At 26.7% G+C, this 22,461-nt stretch overlaps 2 protein-coding genes across 3 annotated transcripts in view; one reads left to right on the top strand and one right to left on the bottom strand.

The window, feature by feature from the left end:
- Window positions 1-9,370: 9,370 nt before the first annotated feature.
- Window positions 9,371-10,066, top strand: LOC129962171 (gastrula zinc finger protein XlCGF49.1-like). The gene has a single exon (XM_056075910.1). It carries the CDS (start codon window positions 9,371-9,373, stop codon window positions 10,064-10,066), a length of 696 nt encoding a protein of 231 aa, XP_055931885.1.
- A 4,321-nt stretch (window positions 10,067-14,387) lies between these two features.
- The window catches only part of LOC129960900 (GON-4-like protein), a 43,793-nt gene continuing 35,719 nt past the window's right edge, over window positions 14,388-22,461 (bottom strand). Inside the window, exons 15-18 of one of the 2 annotated variants that reach the window (XM_056074622.1) lie at window positions 19,889-20,163; window positions 17,973-18,075; window positions 15,740-15,814; window positions 14,388-14,503 (exon numbers count right to left, since the gene is read on the bottom strand). In XM_056074622.1, the coding sequence (XP_055930597.1) occupies window positions 15,743-15,814; window positions 17,973-18,075; window positions 19,889-20,163 (450 nt within the window). In that variant the 3' untranslated portion in view covers window positions 14,388-14,503; window positions 15,740-15,742. The remainder of the gene's footprint in view (window positions 14,504-15,739; window positions 15,815-17,972; window positions 18,076-19,888; window positions 20,164-22,461) is intronic. The other variant, XM_056074627.1, reaches the window with a different exon arrangement.

Below are 22,461 nucleotides of genomic sequence, written 5' to 3'. Positions count from 1 at the left end.
GAAAAGGGATCGGATGTGGCCGTGCACACGAGCGCCGTCTTGCGCTCGGTAGTTTGCTTCATAAATATTTTATATGCGTCTTGTGGCTTGAAGTTAGAAAGGTTTTTTTTTCATAAGATTTGTCTTATGCAGGTATAAGGAGTCTAAAGGTAGAAGTAAGATTTCAAGTTGTGGTTAATAGCGTTTAAAAACTTTGTGAATGATTTTTTGACATAAAATTTTAATTTTTTTAATCTTTTAAATAGCTATGAAGTTTTGTCGGCTTTATTTTTATTTTAAATTTAAATAAAAAAAATTTACAAATTTATGTAATTTTAAATTTTAATTGATTTTTTTATGGGAAATAAAAATTATTTTAAAAAAAATCATAATAATATGAACTATTTCAAATTAAAAGAGAGATTTTTTAACTTCATTTGTGTATACCCCCTCCCAAGAAAAGGAGGGGGAGCATAAACTTTATTAGATAAATATTATGCCATTCATTATTTATGAAAGCTAAATTGAAATTTCATTTTTTATATTTAATCTAAAATTTAAATTAAATGTTAGAACATATATCGAGCTCTTAATTTCAGTTTCAAGGCAAAGATCTGTACAAAATTTAATTACAAATTAAAAAATATTAATTAAATAGTTTGGTTTAATTTTTTTTTTTTTTTTTTTTTTTTTTTTTTTTTTTTTTACGTATTTGCACTTCTGTACCTTATGCTATAGGTTATTTCAAAAGTACAATTTATCAAATAATAAATAATTTTAAGAATTCTGTCATGAATTTTTAATTGTGTATTATATTTTTTAATGAGAAAGACAAATTACTAACAGGTTACCCGCCCCGTAAAAAAATGAGAGAAAAGTAAATGGTTGTCATCAAGACATTATTGAAGTGGGAACTATGGTTGAGTCCTTATGGGCATCGTAGGCTAAGTACAACCTTTCTGTAGGAAGTTGATCCCGCCATCGGTGGACAGAAAACTTCGCCATAGGGAAATGAGAACCAACTACCACACATCTCTATATTTGAAATATCTCCTAACTTCTCAGAAAAAAGATTAAATAAATAATGGCATGAATAAAAATTGATAATTTTTTGCATGTATAGAAATAATATGCAAATCGCATGAGCAAATAAAATTGTAGATTTTTTAGGCAATTATTTAGTGAAAAAAAATGGCAAACTGAGTCACGGATTTTGGATACCTTAAACCCAATACCAAAAGAGCCGCGGTGGCCTAGTGGTAAAATCTCGGCTTTGCAACCGGAGAATAGTCCTAGTGTTGCTTTAAAAAGGGACGTTAATATAACTAAACTAAACGGTAGCATTAAAAAAAGATTTTAATAAGATTTCTAGACTATGTGGGGGAAGGAAAAATAACAAGAAATCTATCAGAGTTTCTAAAATATCAATATAAATTACTGAACAAAATAAATGTTATTCGGAAATTGCAATTTCAAATATACAATTAAATAAAATATTTGATACATTTTTTTTTCTTAAATTATTTTTTTTTTTATAATTTGTGGACAGCTATGTTACTATAAACAGACTTTAGAGATTACTTTGAATCGCATAGTAATGACGGTTTATATATGTCTGAGCATATGGTAGTATAAAAATAAGGTATCAGAAATATCACCACACCATGTAAATGTTTTAATGGTAATTGCATATTAATATATGTTTCATTGGTCAAAGTGATCACTACGAGCTGTAAATACAAGAAATCACATGGCTGGTGCATGAATTTCCGAATATTCGACAGAATTCAGAAAATATCTTAGACTTTTACAGCAGCTATTGCAATGTATGCAGACTTGTTCCTCGGTGATATTAATAGAGATAATGTGCATCATTGGCATGATATGCTGACAGAAAATGTCATGAATTTATGATAGATCAGCTAAGATTGATTTTGAAATGTATGTAATGTATCTTATTCATTCTAATTTAAACATGAAAAATATATGTTATCATTTTATATTTTGTTTAAATAATTATATCGCCTAGTAGAAATAAAGTTCTTTTTTATATTATATAAAATTTATGAAATTCAGTTAATTTTTTTTTAATTGCAAAAGCCTTAATCTTTAGCAATTGATTATTGTTTTATTTCCTTGAATGAACTTCACTGCAATATGTTTATGTTCTACTTCAAATAAGTAGCTTCATCATACAAATTCGATTGCAAACAGCATCTGATGCAAATCAAAAAAATTCACAAAGTAAGAATTCAATGCTTTCTTTATTTACGATGTAGAAAATTCTTTTGAAACCTTAGTACAACTTTTTATATAATTTTAATGATCTTTTAATCGCGTTCTTTTAATGTAATTGTTCTTGTTTTTCATTACCATATTGACTAATGCTAAAGAACATTGATTTCCGAAATTTCTGTAATTTGGCACAGTTTATTTTAGTATAAAATTTGCTTATTACCCCATTCAGAAACAGCTTGGCATCAATTAGAGAATTTTTCGGTTTCAATTGGGAACACTTGTAGCTGAAGATTGCAATAACCAAGCCTTCTGAGTAGTTCGTGGCTCTCCTGAAACTTTGTAGTTCAGTAGAATTGTGCTTTAGCTTGAAAAAAACAATACATAACAGCAATTTTATTGCTTTAACTTCTTTGGATGGCTATCCAAAAGAAGTCTCTACTTTTGATATTGTATACCGGATCGATTAAAGGAAAAGAAAGTTGAAACATATAGTTTTTCATGTTTAAATAAAAACCTATTTGCATGAAAGAAAAGGTTTAATTAGAAATTTTTAAGAATTAAAAAGATCTACAAAATGAACTGTTGAACTTTAAAATAGCTTAATTAAAACAAGAGTATATATTTTTTAATTTAAAACCTTGTCCGAATTTGTGGAGAGAAAAATATCTTATTCTAAATATACTGTTTTATAATTTCAAACATTATTGAAATAGTAAGCAAAACTGAAGAAAAGAATTGAATTATATATCTAAGAAAATTTGAAGTTCAAAAATATTTTTCTGAAGAAGCCAACAAATCTTTAATTGAAAATTTTAGTTACCATTAATCCCGACGGATCAGCTGATCATCATAGACAGCTAATATTAAATTAAAAAATGCATAGATAAAATGTTAAAATCGGGCTTCGAGGTGCACTAAAACACTATTATAATTACTTGACTCGTAATGATGATTTGAAATTTCTTGTCTGTAAATCAGATAAATAAGTCTGAATACGTATGCCTACCTTAAATGAAATCTTAATTCAGTAAAAGAGATCAGCTTTGAGATGTCTCATGACAAAAATCTCATGAAGGAATTTAAAAATGTAATATATGCAAAATGTGATTAACAAGAAGAGATGGATATTAGTACAAATTCGGGAAAGTGATTAAATTTTTATGTATTTCAGTCTTTTTAATGTCAGAAGGTTGCGTGTTCAAATCACGTCCGGGCCAACAATGTAGCGGAGTGATATGAGCGAGAATAGAACCTGGAACCTTGTGGTTCAGAGTCAAGTAACATGACCACAATACAAAAGCACTTTCTCGGGTAGCGTAGCTGTTAACTGGCTTATAAGCTTTTCACCACAACATCGTATATTTAAAAAATTGATTTTTGAACGATGCTATTAATTAAAAATATAGAGAGAGATCACAGTTTCGAACCAAATTTAACTGACGCATGAAATAAATGAAAACAAGTAGATCCATACCGAAACAAAACCTTTTGAATGAAAGTTATCATTAATAAAACATCAATACAATAATAAATCATCTCAACAATAATAAATCTTAAAAATTGCCATTATAAATTATTACTCATTATTTACTGAAGTATATATATTTGTATTGTAGCGCATAAATTTTATTTATAAATATAATTAAATAATAAAAGTTTAAATGTTTAATTCTTTGATTATAAACTCTCCATTTGGGATGCATTCATTTTTAATCGGAAAATACTTTTGACATGGCTGATATTTGTTATTATTATTTACATGATAAAAATTTGAAAAATATGAAAACTATTGTATTATAAGGATAGGATGGCTGAAATTAAAAAGAACAATAGCAATTCAACTTTCACTACCGGGACTGTCTTTTAAAAAAATAGATTTTAAATTCCAAATCTAATTAAAGATTCAAGTAAATGGCTTTAAAAGGAGAAAATAAGCTTTGGTTTAACGCTAACTTTAACACTGTTGGGGAAAATAAAATGAAGAATTGTTTATTGACACCAACTTTTAACTAACGAAAAATAATTAATATCTTTTTTAACTTTATTTTTAAAATCATTTTAAGTTAACTGCCCTTATTTTCTATTTCCTTTTTTAAGAGTGAGAAATGAAATTTAATCTAAATATAACGACCTACGTTTTGCAAAAAAATGTGAGAAATCTTAAATTTAAAAGAACCAGGGGAGACGAGAGATTTATTGGTTCCACGACTTAAAGTGAAACAGTGGTATTGTGGAGAAGCATGACAGAAAAGAAGAAAATTTCAGAAAGGAGTTTTAAAATAATAATATGGTTGAATGTTGGTTTATGAAGGCTTATATCCATCAACGATTTGGTACACTAGTATACGAAAGATCAGCCAACGAAGTGAAAACCAAAAATATGTTTTTCCGACTCAGAGTTGTCTGAAAATGTGCAGTTTCGTCAAACTCTCGAGTTCAAATTTTTTGACAATCACAATGCTTTCTCATCATATACCAGAAATAAAATTCTTTATTTGATTTGATTTTGAGCAGAATTGCTGTGATAAAGATATTCTAGTTTTTTTACTACTTTATAACTCTTGTTAAATCAAGTTATTATCTTTCATTCTTTTTCAGTTTTTCAGCATTGTTTCTCAGAATATCCATGTGCCCTTTTCAGTTCACCACTTCGGCTTCTTTTCAAAACTTACTTCGCATTTCTTGAAGCATACTGTATTGTGTATATATATTTGGATTACTGAATATATTAAAAGGAAAGTTCATGCAGTTTTTCTTGGTAGTAAAAATTTACAACTCGTGGTTGGAAAATTTCTTTCAGTGACACTTTTTTCTATACTAAGAGCTCATTAGAAGCTTTTATATCAAGGTTTTTTTTTTTTATCAAGATTGAATAATTATAAACCACGTGCTAAAAAATTTTATTTCTCCTCATCTAAAAGCTGAATAAACGAAGTAGATTTAGCTGTTAGAAAGCGGATAATTTACTCTGTTTTGATGGTTTCAAAGACTTTACCTATCAAAATACTAAAGAAGACAGTCAAATTTGAGAGCTGATTGAAGAAAAATTTCTCTATTACAACAACATATAAACCTTTGGATGTATCCCTATTAACATAAGATATTTTACGGCATCTCTACAATGTTGTACGACATTCTGAATGCCGGCCAAAGTCCTGTAGATATCTTAACAATGTTGTTGGGCATTTTGTGCTAATTGAGATATGTGATTTTGAAAGTTTTTTTACCAATGACAATGACTACATATCCTGTTTATTTAAGTACTCTAAAAAACTTTAGGAAATAAATCACATGAGAATTAAAAGAACATAGGTCAACCCACTTTCTTTTGAGAAAATAAAAGGGAGCAAAATTGTTTAGGTTTAGTATATTTTATTTTCATAGGGAAGAACTTTTAAGAATTTTTAAGGTGAAAAATTTTAAAAATATGGTTTCTGGAAGTGTTAAAATATTTTTCGACAACTAAGAAACTAATTTTATTTGGAACAATACGCAAAATGAGTTTCGTGAATTGTATTTTGTCAATTGATATGTACACTTGCTTCATATCCTAAATTTAAGATTAGAAGTATAAATAAAAAGAACTGATTTCACTTTTTGTGCTTGCATCAAGCAGTAATTTTTAGAAGCGATATTTTCAAATAAATTATATTAATGCAGAGACATGGTATAATTCTTAGAGACATGGTGAAATGGGATGAAGAAGTTGAGAATCGCCAGATTTTTTAGACAGAACCAGCAGACAACCACTAGATGACAATGTTTGAATAATCGAACATATTTCGTCAATGACATTTGGAAGAATATAATTACAATGCAAAAATGGACAGAAATTTTATTTTTCATTGCTTTATTTTTTAAAATATATACTGACACATTTTGTAATAATTTAATAATAGAATCTCAGAAATTGGTAAAAATTTGTTTGATCTGCGTAAAGCATGAATATTTTGTTTCAATATCTTACTTTTGTAAATGCAATATTTATGATTCAAACCGGCTTTTATTCACAAATTCAAAAATACATTTTTTTTTGTATAGATAAGCAAAAAATTAATTTATTGCTTTAAATATCACTCAATTCTCTACAGACAGTATAAATAAAATCAATAATCAATGCAATCAGTCAGCAGATGATGTGATGGTGAAGACAAAAGATAAAATGAAAATATAATTGCATGCAATCTTTTGATCTTAATTTTAAAAAAAAATTCGTCTGATCATATCATATATAATTTTCAGAAAACAAATACATTTTTTATTGCCTATAGACTATAACAATTTGTAATCGTCAAAAAATTCGAAAAAGACTTTGAACAGTTTCCATGTTTCAGACCACCCTGAATCAGAAGACATAAAAGTATGAAATTATGTCTGTCTGTCTATAAACACGGTAACTTAAAAAACGCTTTACTCTAAATGGATGAAATTTGCTACATGGATTTAACACCAAATCTGCAGTTTTTTTCCCAAAGTTTGAATAAAATATATTCATAATTTTTTTTTCTATTTCTCTAATCACCTGAATTTCTAATTAAAATATTATAATGTTAAGAATTTGTCAGTAATTCAGAAATATAGTGGTTAATTTAATATATAAATTAAAATTTGTTTTTATATCTCAATTGCTATTATTATTTCTAACGAATACTATTATTTACAAATTACAAAACTATCTCGACAAATGAGATTGTAACTACGTACGTTCACAGGAGAGGAATAATATCTTGGTCGAAAGTATTTTGAGGCATGCGCTCAAGAATCATATGAATAATAACAGTTAAGCTCTAAAAATTATTTTTATAGTGACAAAATTTTAAAATTTTCAAATGGCAATACGAATTTTTTTTCGTGTTTTCCGTAGCAAAATGCAACAAATGACGTTCGAACGGTACCTTTAGCACGAAATTCACCAGCTGTAGACAGACTAATAAGAAAAGAGAAAATAATCAATAACAGCAGTGAAATAATAACAACAACAAAACATTTTAATGTGTTTCACAAATTTTCTATTTGACCTACTTCAACCACGATAACACTTCAGATTTCACGTCTCTGTTAGGCACACTACAAATGTTTTTCTTTTCATTTTATTAGGTTTCTGTGAACGGCATGATAGTTACAGTCTTATATATCGGTAGGTGATTTTATAATCACCCTGCCAATACGTACATTGTATCTTCAGTGATTTAGTAAATTTTAAATCTATTACTTTACTCGAAGGATCACGAGGAATTTTATATGCCTTTAGTGATAAAAAAATAAAGTTTTATCCAAAATTCAAAATTACAATATTTTTCTTTCTTTAATTTAAATTTTCTTTTCTGTAAAATATATTTTTAGCTGAAGTTTATTGGAGAAAAAGTTCTTGCACATCATGTATTCTCATAAAAACTTTTTACATTGAATTCCTGGAGTATGTTTTTCATGAATCGAACCAATTTATTCTAGATTTCCAATGTTTGAGCCCTTTGAAAATTTTATTCCTTTCGAGCAAAGGTATATAGTTTGTATAATGAATAAATAAAATTGATGTAGAATCTCATTAGAAAAATCCAGAATAGAAATATTTAAATGCTGAAGTTGAACTGAAATTCTTATATTTTGTGAATATTTCAGAAGCAGTATTTAAATTGCAAAATATCCACTTTCAATTTTATATCATTTTAAATAATCTTTAATTGCAATAGCTTGTGTTAATAGAATCTTTGTAAAATTATAATTTCCCTATTTTCAATCTCTACTAATAAACAAAATGAGTGTATAAATATGTTTTTCTCTATTGCCCTCTACAGACTAGACCATTTGTACCCTGTCAAACCTGACACATATGTACTTTGGAGGGTTGGAATATGCACTTCGAAACGATATATTTGCGATCTTATGTATAATTTTAGTTAATAAAAAAATAATTGAAATTTGGTTTTGTCGCCGTTAGCTTTTGAATATATTACAGAGCAAAACTGATTTTTACACTGTCTTAAAAATAAGCTTTGCATTAAAACTAATTTTTGTCGCGTATTTTTTAAAAATTTTAAATCAGTTGTTAAAAATATTTTAAGCATATTTTACAACAATATTATTCTTAAATTGAAAAGTAAATCTTTATCATTTTTGCTTGTAATACTTCATCATGGCTTTTTTTTCCAGTGTTGATCAGAATATAAAAATTCACTTATTTCTCCATGTTCAAAATTTTTTATGAAATGTGAAATTTAAAATGAAAATTGAAATTTAGTTTCAAAATAGTAATTTAAACATATGGGGCATTAAAAGGTGAAATAAATGTATCAGTGAAACGGACGAAGGGGGTGGGGTGAGAGGGATCATTAAAGCTGTAAATGATTTGAGTAAGCATAATACTTTTGACATGATTTATATACAATAAAAGTTTAAATGGAAATTTAAATTTTTGTAAGTTGTTTTCTTTTTCTTTTACTTTTTTTCTATCTTATTTATTTATTGTTTTCTTATTTTCGAACATTAATTAATTTTATTTTACATAAATAAACGACAAACTGAAACATTTTATGAAAAATCGAAGATATTTTAAATTAGTTCAAAGAATCGAAGGTATCAACAAATGTATTCGGATCACTTCGGGTAAACCAAATTATGCCATGTTGAAGCTGCAGGAAGTGTAATTATTCAAGAAATTTTGCTTTTTTAATCAAATATAACATCCTAATTTATTTCACTAAATTAAGATTTACATTGCTGTTTATTGAGATAAAAGTAAATAGTTTTGATAGTGATGATAAATATTTAAAAGAAAATAGAGTTTTCACAATTTGCTTATTTTGTTCTTCATTACGTGATTTGATTCTTGCATGAGCAAATTATGTAAATATTCGAGCAGAATCTTTTAAATCTGCCTTGATATTATTTCAGCAAAATAAACCTCACATAGATTGTTGCAAACGTTAAAGTCCTTTTTTTTTTTTTTTTTTTACTACCCTCTGTACCATCTACACGCACGTTATTTTGAAATTCGTGAATGGCAACTACTACTCCAAATAAAAAGATCCCTTATTTTTGTATTTTTTTTAATTAATGTTTGTAAATAATATGTTCCACTATGCAATTTTTTTATAAGTCAGTTATTATATAATCAATTATTTTAATATAGAATAAATAATCTATATTATTCAAAATGTCGTCAGATATACAGAAAAATGTAGAAGACGAACAGCTGGTTGTGAAATATAGTGACTTATTGAAAGAGACCAGTTCTGAACTGTGTTCTGCTACTTCTAAAAGGACACATGTTTGTGATTTTTGCTTTAAGGGATTTTTAAACAGAAGTTCTCTCCAGTGCCATTTACTGACACACACTGGCGAGAAACCTCACGTTTGTCAAGTATGCAAAAAAGGTTTTACGCAAAAAAGTAGTTTGCAAACGCATAGTTTAATACATATAGGCATGAAACCTCATGTCTGTGAGGTGTGTTCACGTTCATTTACTGACAAAAGTACCTTGAGGAAACATTATCTTATTCATTCAGGTGAAAGACCCCATGTTTGTGATGTTTGTCAAAGAGGATTTGTTCAAAAAAGTACATTGCTAAAGCATTATATGACTCACACTGGAGATAAACCACATGCATGTGAAACTTGTGGCCGAAAATTTGCACAGAAATTCAGCCTTCAGACTCATTATTTAACCCATATGAAAGAAAAACCATTTGAATGTCCCTTATGCAATAAAAAATTTACTTCAAAATGCAAATTGGGTCGACACGAAAAAACACATTCTAATGGTCATCTTTTTCTTTGTACAATTTGCAACAAAAGTTTTAAGGCTAGGGTTAGTTTAGAAAAACACATACATACAAATGCATTTGACTAAACTAATACTTTATTGTGAAAATGCAATATAGGTTTCAAAGGGAAGGGAAAACTTAAAAGACATTATAAGAGGCATCAATGATGATTTAAAAATTGTTTCATTAAGAAGATTTACATTCAAAATTTTTTTATTGTACATGATATGAATTTTCTATTTTAAATGCTAAGCATGTTTATTTGGGTGAAAATTAAGAAGGAATGTCACATTGACGTTATAAATACATTTAAGGTGATTTGATATTTTAAATAATTTTTATTTGTTTGAAATGTGATAAATATTTTATTCTGTTTGATTTTTTTTTCAAAGGGAATGGTTTATATGATATATAAATTTTCTTTTGTTATCTTTGTGACTATATATGTTTGTAAAGTATCAAACAGAAAACACTAAATACTTGAATGAAACATTCATATATTTTTCAAGTTGTGAAAATTTGTTACTGTATAGCAAATTGCATCTGTATTGTTTTAATTTTTAAAATCATACTGCATCATTTATGTTTTTGTTTTTTTTCCTTTGATATGTTATTTGATATCAAACACTGAAAGTATGTCATTCTAAATAAGTTGAAAATATCTATTTAGAATAACATATTGAAGAATATTTAAAATCTTCAGTAATTAAATATGAAAGATCTTAGCAATCTTAATTATTTCTTATTTTTATAATAAGAAAAAAAACTGAATGTATTATATTTATGGCAATTGAAGTTATGTTTTAAATTGTTATAATCTTTGAATTTTAATTCACTTGTTATTAATTAATGTTATTTGTTATTATATTAAATGTTTATTTAGTAGAAAAATAAGAATTTAAAATTTATACATTGTGTTCATTTTAATGGAAAGACTATTTATTGTTTTCAAACTTTTACTTAATTTGTTTCGTGTTTTTAATTACGGAATTTTATAATCAATTTTCACTATCTTTCTGCAGTGCTAGAGTTTTGAAATTTTGTGCACTTACATTATTTTTGATTTTTGGAACTTGTTTATTAGCTAACCAATTAATCTGATTAAATACAGACCTATCATTTGACATCACACAGTAAGGTTATTGAAGAAATAATGTTTAAGATTTGATAATATTTATAATAATGAATTTTAAATTAAAGACTGAAAAATGATTGTTAAAATAAGAAGATATTTTATTTTTCTTTAACATGCTAATAAAAGTACAGATGTTTAAATATTGAATTTACATTTTAAATATCTAATTCTTTTATTTTTACTTTCATTGTAATTTATCATATAATTGTTTCATTTTAACTATATTGTTACATTTCATTTAAATTTGCCATCTCAAAATGAAAAAAAGAAACATACTGAGCAAAATACATAATTTACCTTTGGTGCTAAAAGAACCATTTTTTAAAAATTTTGATTTCCTAAATCTTAGTTTTTTTCTTTATTTTTTTTGTCTTTTCCTCTGTCTGTTGCCTTTCATATTTTTTTTTAACTGAAAAAAAAAATTAAGCTATTTTGCTGTAAATTTATATAAATAATTCAGATTTCATAGAATTTAAAGATATGCCTGTGCAAACTTAAATTAAAATTTTTCAAAAAAAAAAAAAATGAATAATAAACATCAGTAGTTATATTATTTGAATTTGTGATGTTTGCTGCTGTAATGAACATAAATTAAAAATTTTCCCTTCTTTATTTTAGCAGTTTTTATAAGTAAATGTTATTTTTTCCACTTTAAAATTTTACTGATGAAAGTATAATCCTTGTTCTTAACTTATGAAGAGTATTTGATAACTCATTTCTGAATTATGTTAGCATACATTTTTAGATGTGCATTATACAACTTTTAGTTTCTTCTATTTCATAAAATTCTGTTAATATTTGTGAATGACATTCACTGATTGACCAATGGATTTTTACAATAATAATTTAACCAATACCATTATTTTTAATACTTTGCCAATATTTTATTATAATTAATATCTTGTAATTTCTGAAGTAATGCTCAATATACATTTGCTAGCAGTTAAATGTTTCAAATTAATATTCTCAATAAAAGGTCATATTCTACTAAATTCATTTAATTACCTGCGTAGCATATGATATGCTGGTTTAAATTTTTTAAAAACATTTATTTGTGATGTTTTGAATGTTTTTTAATCAATATATGCATACATATAGTTTGTTCATTAGAATAAATTTAATAATCTTGTTAAAAATTTACTGAATAATTATTTATCAAATGTACAGTTTTATAAAGAAAGAAAATGAAAAGCAGGCACTTTCTTATTGATAAATTTTTCATTAATTGTTTAATAATAAGAAATGCTATATAAATCAAAATGGTTAAAGATAAGAATTTGAATATATAAAATAGCTTGTTTATATTTACATGTGATATAATTGGCATTTTATATGATTATAATCGTTGCATATATTATTGTTGCAGATTTTATTATAATTGTTGACAAATATTGTTGTTTTCTTGGCTTTTTACTATTCACATCATTTACAATTAATATAAACTCAGTTGAAAAATTCAGATACAAAAAGAGTATCAAAAGTCATTAAATCAGCTAACATAGAAGAGTCATATTGCAAAGTGTTCAGAATATACACATGGTATGACGTGGTAACTTGCAGATTTTATTGTATTTCCCACTATCTAAATGGCATATAATCATTCTCATTCCTCTCACATTTGCAAGAACATGTCTGATGTCATTTTTACTATGCAAAATGTGATTTATATTCTGAGCTTAAATAAATTAACTGGCAAAGAAATGTCATAAAATATGAAGGTAGCTGTGAAGCAACCTTGTGAATGCCATTCTTGTTTGAACATAAAATCTCGATTGTCAACCTATATTTGTATCCTGCCTTACATTTTCAACCTGTGCCCAGTGATATTGATTTCATCTAAGAAAAACATCTTGACATTTAATAAAACTCACTATGCTTTCCAGATATACATAGAAAACATTTACTGATAATGTAGGAAAATTTGACAATCTTCTCTTTCTAATATATGCAAAATGTATACCTACAATGAACATTTTGGGAGTTATATAAAACTGTAACAGCATAAACACTTCAAATGTGTCTTGTATTACAAAATAAAAATTTATATTTTACTCAGGATTTTGAATAATCCTGTCATCATTTGTATGCGTGATATTATGTCCCTGTTTGTAATGAATTCAAATCTTAAAATGTATTCATAAGCAGTTAAGTTTATAACTGCTTATGAATGATGTTTTTTTGGGATCTCTGAAGTAGTCCATATTATTGTTCATATATTAATCTGTTCAAATGTGTTTAAAAAATCACTATAAGATATACAGTGACTTTACTAGATCCAAATGCATATTTCTAAAGGGGGAAAAAAAATTGGAATTAAGGACCATTTGTGCAGCCCATCACATCTAATGATTAAAAGTTTTTCAAAAAATGCATCCATACTGTTGTGTCACAAGGCACACATTCCAAAGAGAAAGGAAAATTTATAAGCTTATGGTAATAACAAACCTGAGGTTGTTTTCATAATTAAAATATTTACAACTTTTTATGATATATGTAAATAAATACATGCACTATAGAGATGAAATACTAATCAAATTATTGAAATTAGTTTGCTGTATGAAGAATTTATCTTGTTTCATGTAACAGGTTTTTTTAATTATTATTATTATTATTAATTCATTTTCAGCATGTATATTATCAGAAACTTATAAACTACAATTTAAAATTTCTTCATATTTACATAAATGATGAATATTATGCGATTCCAATTGAATAGATAAAGAATTTACTTTGCATGAAGTTTTGTTATGGTGGTGATCATTTTAAATATATATAAAAGCATATGATTAAGAAGGATTTGAAATGCTTAATTTAAAATATATCTATAATAAATATTGTCTGTAAATTTTATTGAACACCTTGTCTACTTCTATGAACATCTGACAACAGTCAGTTTCATTTCCATTGTAATTAAATGAAATAAGAATTATCAATTCATTAAGATTTCAATTTAATTAAAAATTATTACATATAAATATATGCTGTAAAAATAATATGTATAATAATAATCTTTTATGTTATTTAAGGAATCAGAAATAAGAGCAATTATTAATTTTTATATAAATTTATTCTGTCTGTAAAATAGGTAACATTGCTATTCCATTTTTAAATGGAATTAAAATTTTAAAGATGTGCTGATAATTTTGCTTTCCTAATTTACTAATAAAGACGGTTACAGAATCATACGTATGCTATATATATGGCAACAAATAATAAAGATATCAGATAATAAAAATAGTGTAGTATTTATTATTGATATTAGAAAGAATGCATAAAGCTTTGAGGTTTTTTTTATTTTATAAGAATATTATGTACATATAATTTAGAACACTATACAATATGAACAAGGTTTCTGTTTCCCAATCAATTTAAGAACTTGAAAAGGTACCTGAAAAAAATATTAAGAAAATTAAAACAAAAGAAAATTTCCACAGTATTCTTAAAAGTAGAACAACAGATATAAATACAGGTGTGGAACAAAATAATACTGCACTTCAAATGAAAACACTGTGGAGTAAAGTAAAAATAATTGCACAATAAACTGAAAAAAATTTAAACAAAATGTGCCTATGAGATAAAAAATTATGGTAAATTATTAAATAAAGTTTTTTTTTTTTTTTTGCATGAAAAATATAACAAATTAGGCTATCATAGAGAATTCAAAATCACAGTCTAGATTCATAAATGACATAAAAAAAAGAAAGACATTTCAAAGAATATGAAACATATTAAAAATGTCAGTGCATTACTGATAACATAAAACATTTGTCAACATGGCATTGATAATTTGTATACAATGATAATTTGCATACAATGACATGCCTCTATACAGCACCTTCCTCATAGGAACGAAAGAGGGGGACAAGTTACCATGAATATCTTGGACATTTTGCCAGGCTCTCCGCAGAACACTCTATACACATTCAGTGAGTCCCCTCACTTGTTGGTTTAAATGGTAATGAGATAGCTAAGACAGCCTCAGCTGACATATTTCTCGGTGATGCAACACTAACTTATTTTGAAATCTCCTCTATCAAAAAAAATGGAGTCGAGTGCACTTGGGACAGTTCCACTTGCTCACCTTTGGTATTTTGGTAAGAGTCCTGGTTGGTGTCACCATCTGAATATCTCTAGAAAACATCAAACGGCTCTCTCTCTTGTTTTTTGAGTGGACACACTAAATTCCTCACCTCCCAACACGACCGAAGAATCTTTGCTGAATGTCCTTGGTGCAAGGCAGATCAAGCCTCTTCCAATCATATTCTTAAATGTTAACATTTTACTATTTTTAAGATTTTAAGGGATCCGCTATTGTTTTTGAACTCTTTTAGAGATCTTTGGTTTCATGGCAGTGGTATAGTGGCACTATACCACATGGGATCACAAACAACAACAATGACAATTCAATATCTTAGTGCCTGCTTCAGATAGAAAGATTATATATATGAGGGATGATCAAACAAATGAGGATGTTTTTATATTCAAGATGAATTTACAATAATCATAAATGTAAATTATGACTAATAATATTATCAGATAACCTACAACATTTACATATGTTACAATTTGTACATAAATTTAAAATCAGAGAAAAACTAATATCATAATTTGAACAAATATTCACCTACTAATGATTTTCACTTCCATTTTTCAGTTTCTCTGAAAGCAGTTTTAACAAGCAAATAAATCGCTGTTTGACCTAAAATACAAAATTAATAAAAATAAACTACATAATAATTATGAGTATTGCATCTACTAAGCATTTATTTTTATTTAACATAATTAGAAAGAGAATTCATAAACCTTTTATATGATTTTCGAGAGCGATTTTGTGACTTTTTCAGGGGTGTTTGTGGGACCCCAAAAAATCCCCTGAAACTTTTACGGACTTACTACCGACATTTTGGAGTTTCGAGAAGGCGGGGGGGGGGGGGAGAAATGAAAAATTACGATTATGAAGTATTGAATGACCTAATTATAAAAGTTCAATGAATTACTTTTTTTGCAAAATTAAGACCTTTGAACCCAGGTCACGTGATCGCACATCTGGTCGAACGAAGTCTCTCCCTTTATTTTCTGCCGCGCCTACTTGCCGAAAAGAATCCAGAAGAGAATGTCCGAGAACCGGGGGAATGAGTCATAACTCGCAATAAGGAAAGAACAAAAAAGAAGTTTTTTCCCCCTTTTCACGCATTATCACTGCCTTTGGAGAAAGAAAGGAAAAGTTTTCACCACACACACTGACCTTGCGTTTTCTGCTTTCAAAGCAAACAAAATTACCCAGATCAAAATAAATAATTCATTATTATTCCTACTTCCTTTTGAACGACGATCCCCGGAATTTCCGGGTATCGAAGTTCAAAATCCCCGGAATTCCGGGGTTTCCCCGGAGCACAAACACCCCTGCTTTTTTTTCAGTCAGCTTGGATGAGATGAACATTGATGAAGAGAATAATGATTAAAATAAAATGAGTTATTCATTTGTGTTCAAATGAATGCAATATTGTACAGTTTTACAAAAAAATTGTGCAAGTCTATTAAATTAAAGTGCTAGAACCTACAGCTAATTAAGTTTACATGGATATTAAATAATTAATTTTAAGCAAATGCATATTTTACATAATGGAAATAAATTTAAAACAACAAAATCTTTTGAAATATTTCAAAGTCAAAACTAAACCTTCCATTAATTTGAATATGCAAATTCCAATAACTTATTTTTACTACCAACATTTAACTATTCAAATATACTTTATTTCACAAGGAAATAAATTGTTTGAAAATTTTGTTTTTTAAATAATACATTAGAGGATGCAACAAAAATCATTAATTTAGATGCATATTATATAATCTTATATGAATACATGTGATCATTTTGCTTTAAAACCTTTCAAGTAACCTAAGATGTAATGCTGGAAACTTGAGGGTTACATCTCCTGCTCACTAATCCCAAGAATCACATTTGATTCTTTTGGCATCCCTATATGACCCCAGCTCATATTATTTGCTTGCAATATTGTTATGTATTTGCTATTAGTAATAAGAAATTGTATATGTATTCATCACTAATAATAAATTTTTTTTTAAATATAAGAGAAAGATTAAAAAAGGAAACCAATTTCTGCAATGGAAATTTTCTAGTAGCAGCACACATATATAATTCTAAAAATACTTATAAAATGAAAATTGAATTAAAACTGAATTTCTTTAGCCCTCGATTTTGATAAAATATATTTTACAAAAATGGTTTGACATAAAATTAATAATGAGATAATCACTGAACATGGTGAATATTATTAAGATTAATCAAATAATGTCAGTCAATTTTGATGAACTATATCTTATTGCAAAAATACCATTATACATTAATGATATATTGTTTTTATCATATTATCTTAAATTATACTTGAATAAGAATGATAGAACATTCTGAGTGATTAGCTATACTTCAAAGTAATGAAATTAATTGGTGATGAAAATTAGAGATGCTCCAATAGTTTGCAAACTTCACTTCAACTACAAAAATGCATAACACTTCTATTTCATTCATTTGAATTTGAGCTTTTATTGTCTTCACTACTCATTTTCAAATTAAATAAAAACTGCTCAACTTAAATTCATTTTTTTTTCATTCTATTTAAATATATATATATATATAAAAGCATTGCCTCAGAGTTTCTGCTGTAAGAATGTAAACAATTTAAAAATGAGAGTTGTCACAAAATGACAATTAACAAATTCAGTCTGATTCTGAACCTTCCTTCCTGAAGAAGTATTATACAAATACAAGTTGGCACAGAAAATTCACAATAGCTTAAATTACATAAATTAATTTTCATATAACATCTATATTATACCTTGATAGGTGTTATTGATCCTATTTCATCTGCTGATACACGGAAGGCACGCTTGTTAATTCCATATTTTTGACAATTGGAAATAATTAACTGGTCTTCCTCTCTGGTTAAAAAAATATATATATTATTTTATTTAAATGTTATAACACATTAAAAAAATTAAAAATACACTTGACAACTAACCGGTTTAAACAATGGAATTTAGATACATCTAAACAAAAGTTATAATTAACAACCCATAATCCAACTAAATTTGATTCTAATTAATATATATTTAGAATAAATCTAGTTAATTTTTTATTTTTTTTTCTTAAATGCTTCCTTGTTCATTTAAAAAAAATATGCACAGGATCTTACAATCTAGTTTCTATTCCAACTGGCAGGTTGTTAATTAAATATATATTTTCAACACTATTTTCATACAAATGTTTCGTAAAATTGGGCTTTAAACACTAAACTTTGATCAGTGAATGCATAATTATTGCATATAATGTGAAAATGGCATAACTTGTGTAATCCATCATAAATACTGCAACTGCAAATACAACTGGAAATTAAGAATGACAATAACAACACATTTCTTACGGCTTAAAAGCTATGGTAATAAAATTGAAGGGAAAGTGTATTAAAGTGCTTCCTACTGTTAAAAGTAGTTTAATTTTGTGTGATATTTCTTTACAGGAATTAGAAATTTAATAAATTAAAAACGGATCAAGTTTCAAGAAAATAAAAATAATTTACATTTTTAAAGACCTTTTGAGAAATACAGAATTTGCAAATCTCTATTATTAATAAATATGAATATGTGTGTGTTGGCACTCTTAAAGGGTAAAACATTGATCTACAGTTACTAAATCTGGTACTTGTGTACCTTGGTGGAAGGAAATGTGCTCCTTAGAATATTTTTTAAAAACTTTAACTGAAATTTTAATTAATTAAAAATTAAGCTGAGTTTTGGAGTTTTCCCACAATAACTTTTGAAAATATTATTGTGAAAAAATGATTTTTACACTGTTTCAAAATGTAATCATTTGGTTTAAAAATTATATGTGTTTTTACTAAATTTTAACAAAAACTCATATAAAAAAATACCCCCCCCCCTTTTTACTAACAATTAATTGCATTGTTAGCTTGAAATTCAAAACAGTTTCATTGCTTCATCAAATAATTAAATCTCATGATTTTTCTTCCATTGTTGAAAGCTAAGGAAGAGGGATTCTGTTTAACATTTATGTAGTTTACACAACAAATAAAAAAAATTAAAATACCATAAAATTTAGAAAACAGATGATTTATGCATATAATAGCTAATATAATCATAGCAAAATCATTATACTATGATTTCATTGAATTGGCCTCCATTAGAAAAGTTTATTTCCATAGACAATGAATTGAACATAAGACAGATTAGCACAGCTTTAATGTTTGTTAATTTGATGGAATCATGCTCATCAAGTTATATCTAAACGATTTATTTGAGAATATATATATATATATATATATATATATATATATATATATATATAACCAATATTCCTGGCAAATCAACTAGTTGCTTGAAGCAAATATTAAATAAATAAACAAGGAGAAATTAAAATTATTAATAAAACACTTCATAAATTTAATAAAAATAAATTTAACTGAAAATAATATTATTGCATATATTTTTCAACAATTTTTATAACACAATTAACTTAATAATAAATATTCTTTAGGAAAGTTTCAGAAAAATCAAAATAATTAAACAGTTATAGAACAAATAATTAAACACACGCACGCACACACACATATATAAGCCTTTCGGGGAAAACTAAGTACACTATCTCATAAATTTTAAAATAATTAAATAATGGAAACAAAATATTCAATAAACAACAAATAAAATTTAAACAGCATATGTGAGAAAATGTACTTACGTGCTCCAGTTTTTTTTAGATTTACCAGGCTTCTTTGAACGTACTTTATTTTTGCAAGTATTTAAATCTTTTTTTCTTTTTTCTTCTGAGCATATGATATCCCGAATTGTACTAAAATCAGATGGCAGACGCTTTTGTACTGAATTTGATGCAGGAGGCAAAACAGCATCTTCATTAATACCACAATAAAATTTTTGAATTGGTTCAAGAAGTTCATTGCATATAACATTGTCTTCATCTGAATCAGAACTCTCATCACCATGTGATGTGACAATCTGTAAACAAATGCAAAAAATCTTTAAATTTCAAATTTTACCAATGAGATAGTATTATGAAAACAGAATTAATCCTAGAAAATGAATATTGGAAGAATAACTTTGTATCAGTGATACAAAAACAATAAAATGATAATTAATGAATTAATAACTAGGTATATGATGAATTAAATTTGTTACATAAATAATAAAAACATTTACAAATTATAATCCCACCATTACAAATAGATGTACATATGCTTACAGGGATGGAATATATATGAAAGAAATAATTTATGAATTAAACTTTATTCATAGAAGAATGGACTACTATTGAATTTAACAGCACTATGTTTTTGATTTTGAGCAAATGTGTAGAAATCAGCTTTCAAGGAAACATGAAATCATTTCTGATGCAGAAGATTTTTTTATTACTGAAACCATGGCCGAATGAGATATTATTGCATAAAGTTTGGACACCAGATATCATCATAAATGCTCAATAATGTTATATAACAGCATAAAGGGATTAAGAAGATAAATATTACTTCATGATCGTTCATCTCAAACATACCTAATAATGTGGAATGAAGTGCCCAGACTTGAAAAAGCAGTTTAAGCAGAATGAATGATTGTCAACAATGCTACAATTATAATCCTTTATCATTCCTTTCAAGGTATACTGAAAGCTAGGACCATACCTAAATGTTGCATTCAATATAATCGGAAACTATTTATTTACTTCTCATCAGGTAAGAAACAGTCAAAGTAAACCTTCCTGGTAGATTGACAAAACATGAATGATTATTCATGAAATAAATTGTTGTTACGACCATTAAGCGTAGTTTCACTGAAAGCATATAATGAGATCTAAAAACAATTTACAAATTTTTTTCTGCCATTAATGTTTACAATCTGGAGTTTCATTGTGGCAGTTTTGGTTGAAACGGGCTTCTTGGAGATGACTATTCATATCAAATGTATCTGAATACTAATGATCTGTATTTTAAAACATTTCAATCATTACACATTTTCAATCATCACACAGTGTAATCTATTTTATAATATTGCACTTTACATTTATTGGTTTACAATCTATTTTTTTATGTGAAATTTCCTTTATGTGTTATTACATTAGGGAAAATTGTGCTTCTTGAGCACTCCAAAAAGGTATCCAATTTCACTAATGAAGTTGCTAATTGAGAGTTCAACTATCATACCTTTACTGAAATTTATCAGGTCTGATATTGCAGTAATTTATAGAGTATGAATTACAAATGTTAATCAGTTAGTTTGCTGGGAGATGCCGCTTATAATAAATTCTTCAGATATAACTTCCATGTCCATGGCACTATTAAATTGTTGAACATTAAAACTGCTTCATTTCAATAGTCTTACATATGTTCCATTTACTGTATTCTTGGGACTATCTAATGGGAATCAATCCTGTAACATTATAATGCAATCAAAAATGTAAATGTTCAATTCAACTAACTCACAATACTAACTTTTGTGATATTGCAACCTCACTTTTTAATTCATTTTGAAAAATGCATGGATAATAAAAAGAGGCACATGATTAAATATTTGTTAAAACACAGAAAATGTTTTGAATTTCTCGGCATCATAGTTATTTAGTATTGGAAATTTAGAATATATATATATATATATATATATTTGAAAACTTGCCAAAATTCAGGAAATGTTTTCACAACTATTAAATTGAATAAATCAAAAAGACAATTTTTAGAATTCTGAGATGGTATGAAATTTATTTATTTTTATGGTATAATATTTTCATAAGTTATCATGGGAAAAACTAAAATTCAGTTTAAAATTTTATTAGTTTAAAGAAATTCATTCAAGGCACACATTTTCACCTTCCGAGGATTATGTACCAAACTTTATAGCTCATGATTAATGTTTTTTATCTCTCTCTCTCTCACACACACACACATGCACAAAGCATAGACACACACAATTTTACTATTAATAGAGATAATGGTTGTCTGCAATAGTCATGATATAAATTGGGAAAAAAATGCATTTCTTTTTGTAGCTAGCAGATGATAAACCCAAGTACTTTATAGTGACACTCTACAAGCATAACACAAGGCCTTTTTTGTAAATATTAGAATCAATTTGTATCCTATTAGTATGTATCATAATCAGATGTATACTAAAAGAATACAGAATATTTATATATACATAAAAAAAAAAGAAGAAGAATTATGTCAATGCATCAGGAATCAATCCAGTTATGAAATCCTTGACACTGCATTTATTCTAAATTACACATATGAATTTGGTATCAGGCAC

This window comes from Argiope bruennichi, chromosome 2 (genome assembly GCF_947563725.1).
Source record: "Argiope bruennichi chromosome 2, qqArgBrue1.1, whole genome shotgun sequence".
In the NCBI taxonomy this organism is placed as follows: Eukaryota; Metazoa; Arthropoda; class Arachnida; order Araneae; family Araneidae; genus Argiope; species Argiope bruennichi.
The sequence above is the reverse complement of the archived record's forward strand: the minus strand, read 5'-3'. Positions and strand labels throughout refer to the sequence as shown.

Excerpts from the sequence above, each read along its gene's own strand:
- LOC129962171 (XM_056075910.1), top strand. The coding sequence starts at position 9,371 with ATGTCGTCAGATATACAGAAAAATGTAGAAGACGAACAGCTGGTTGTG.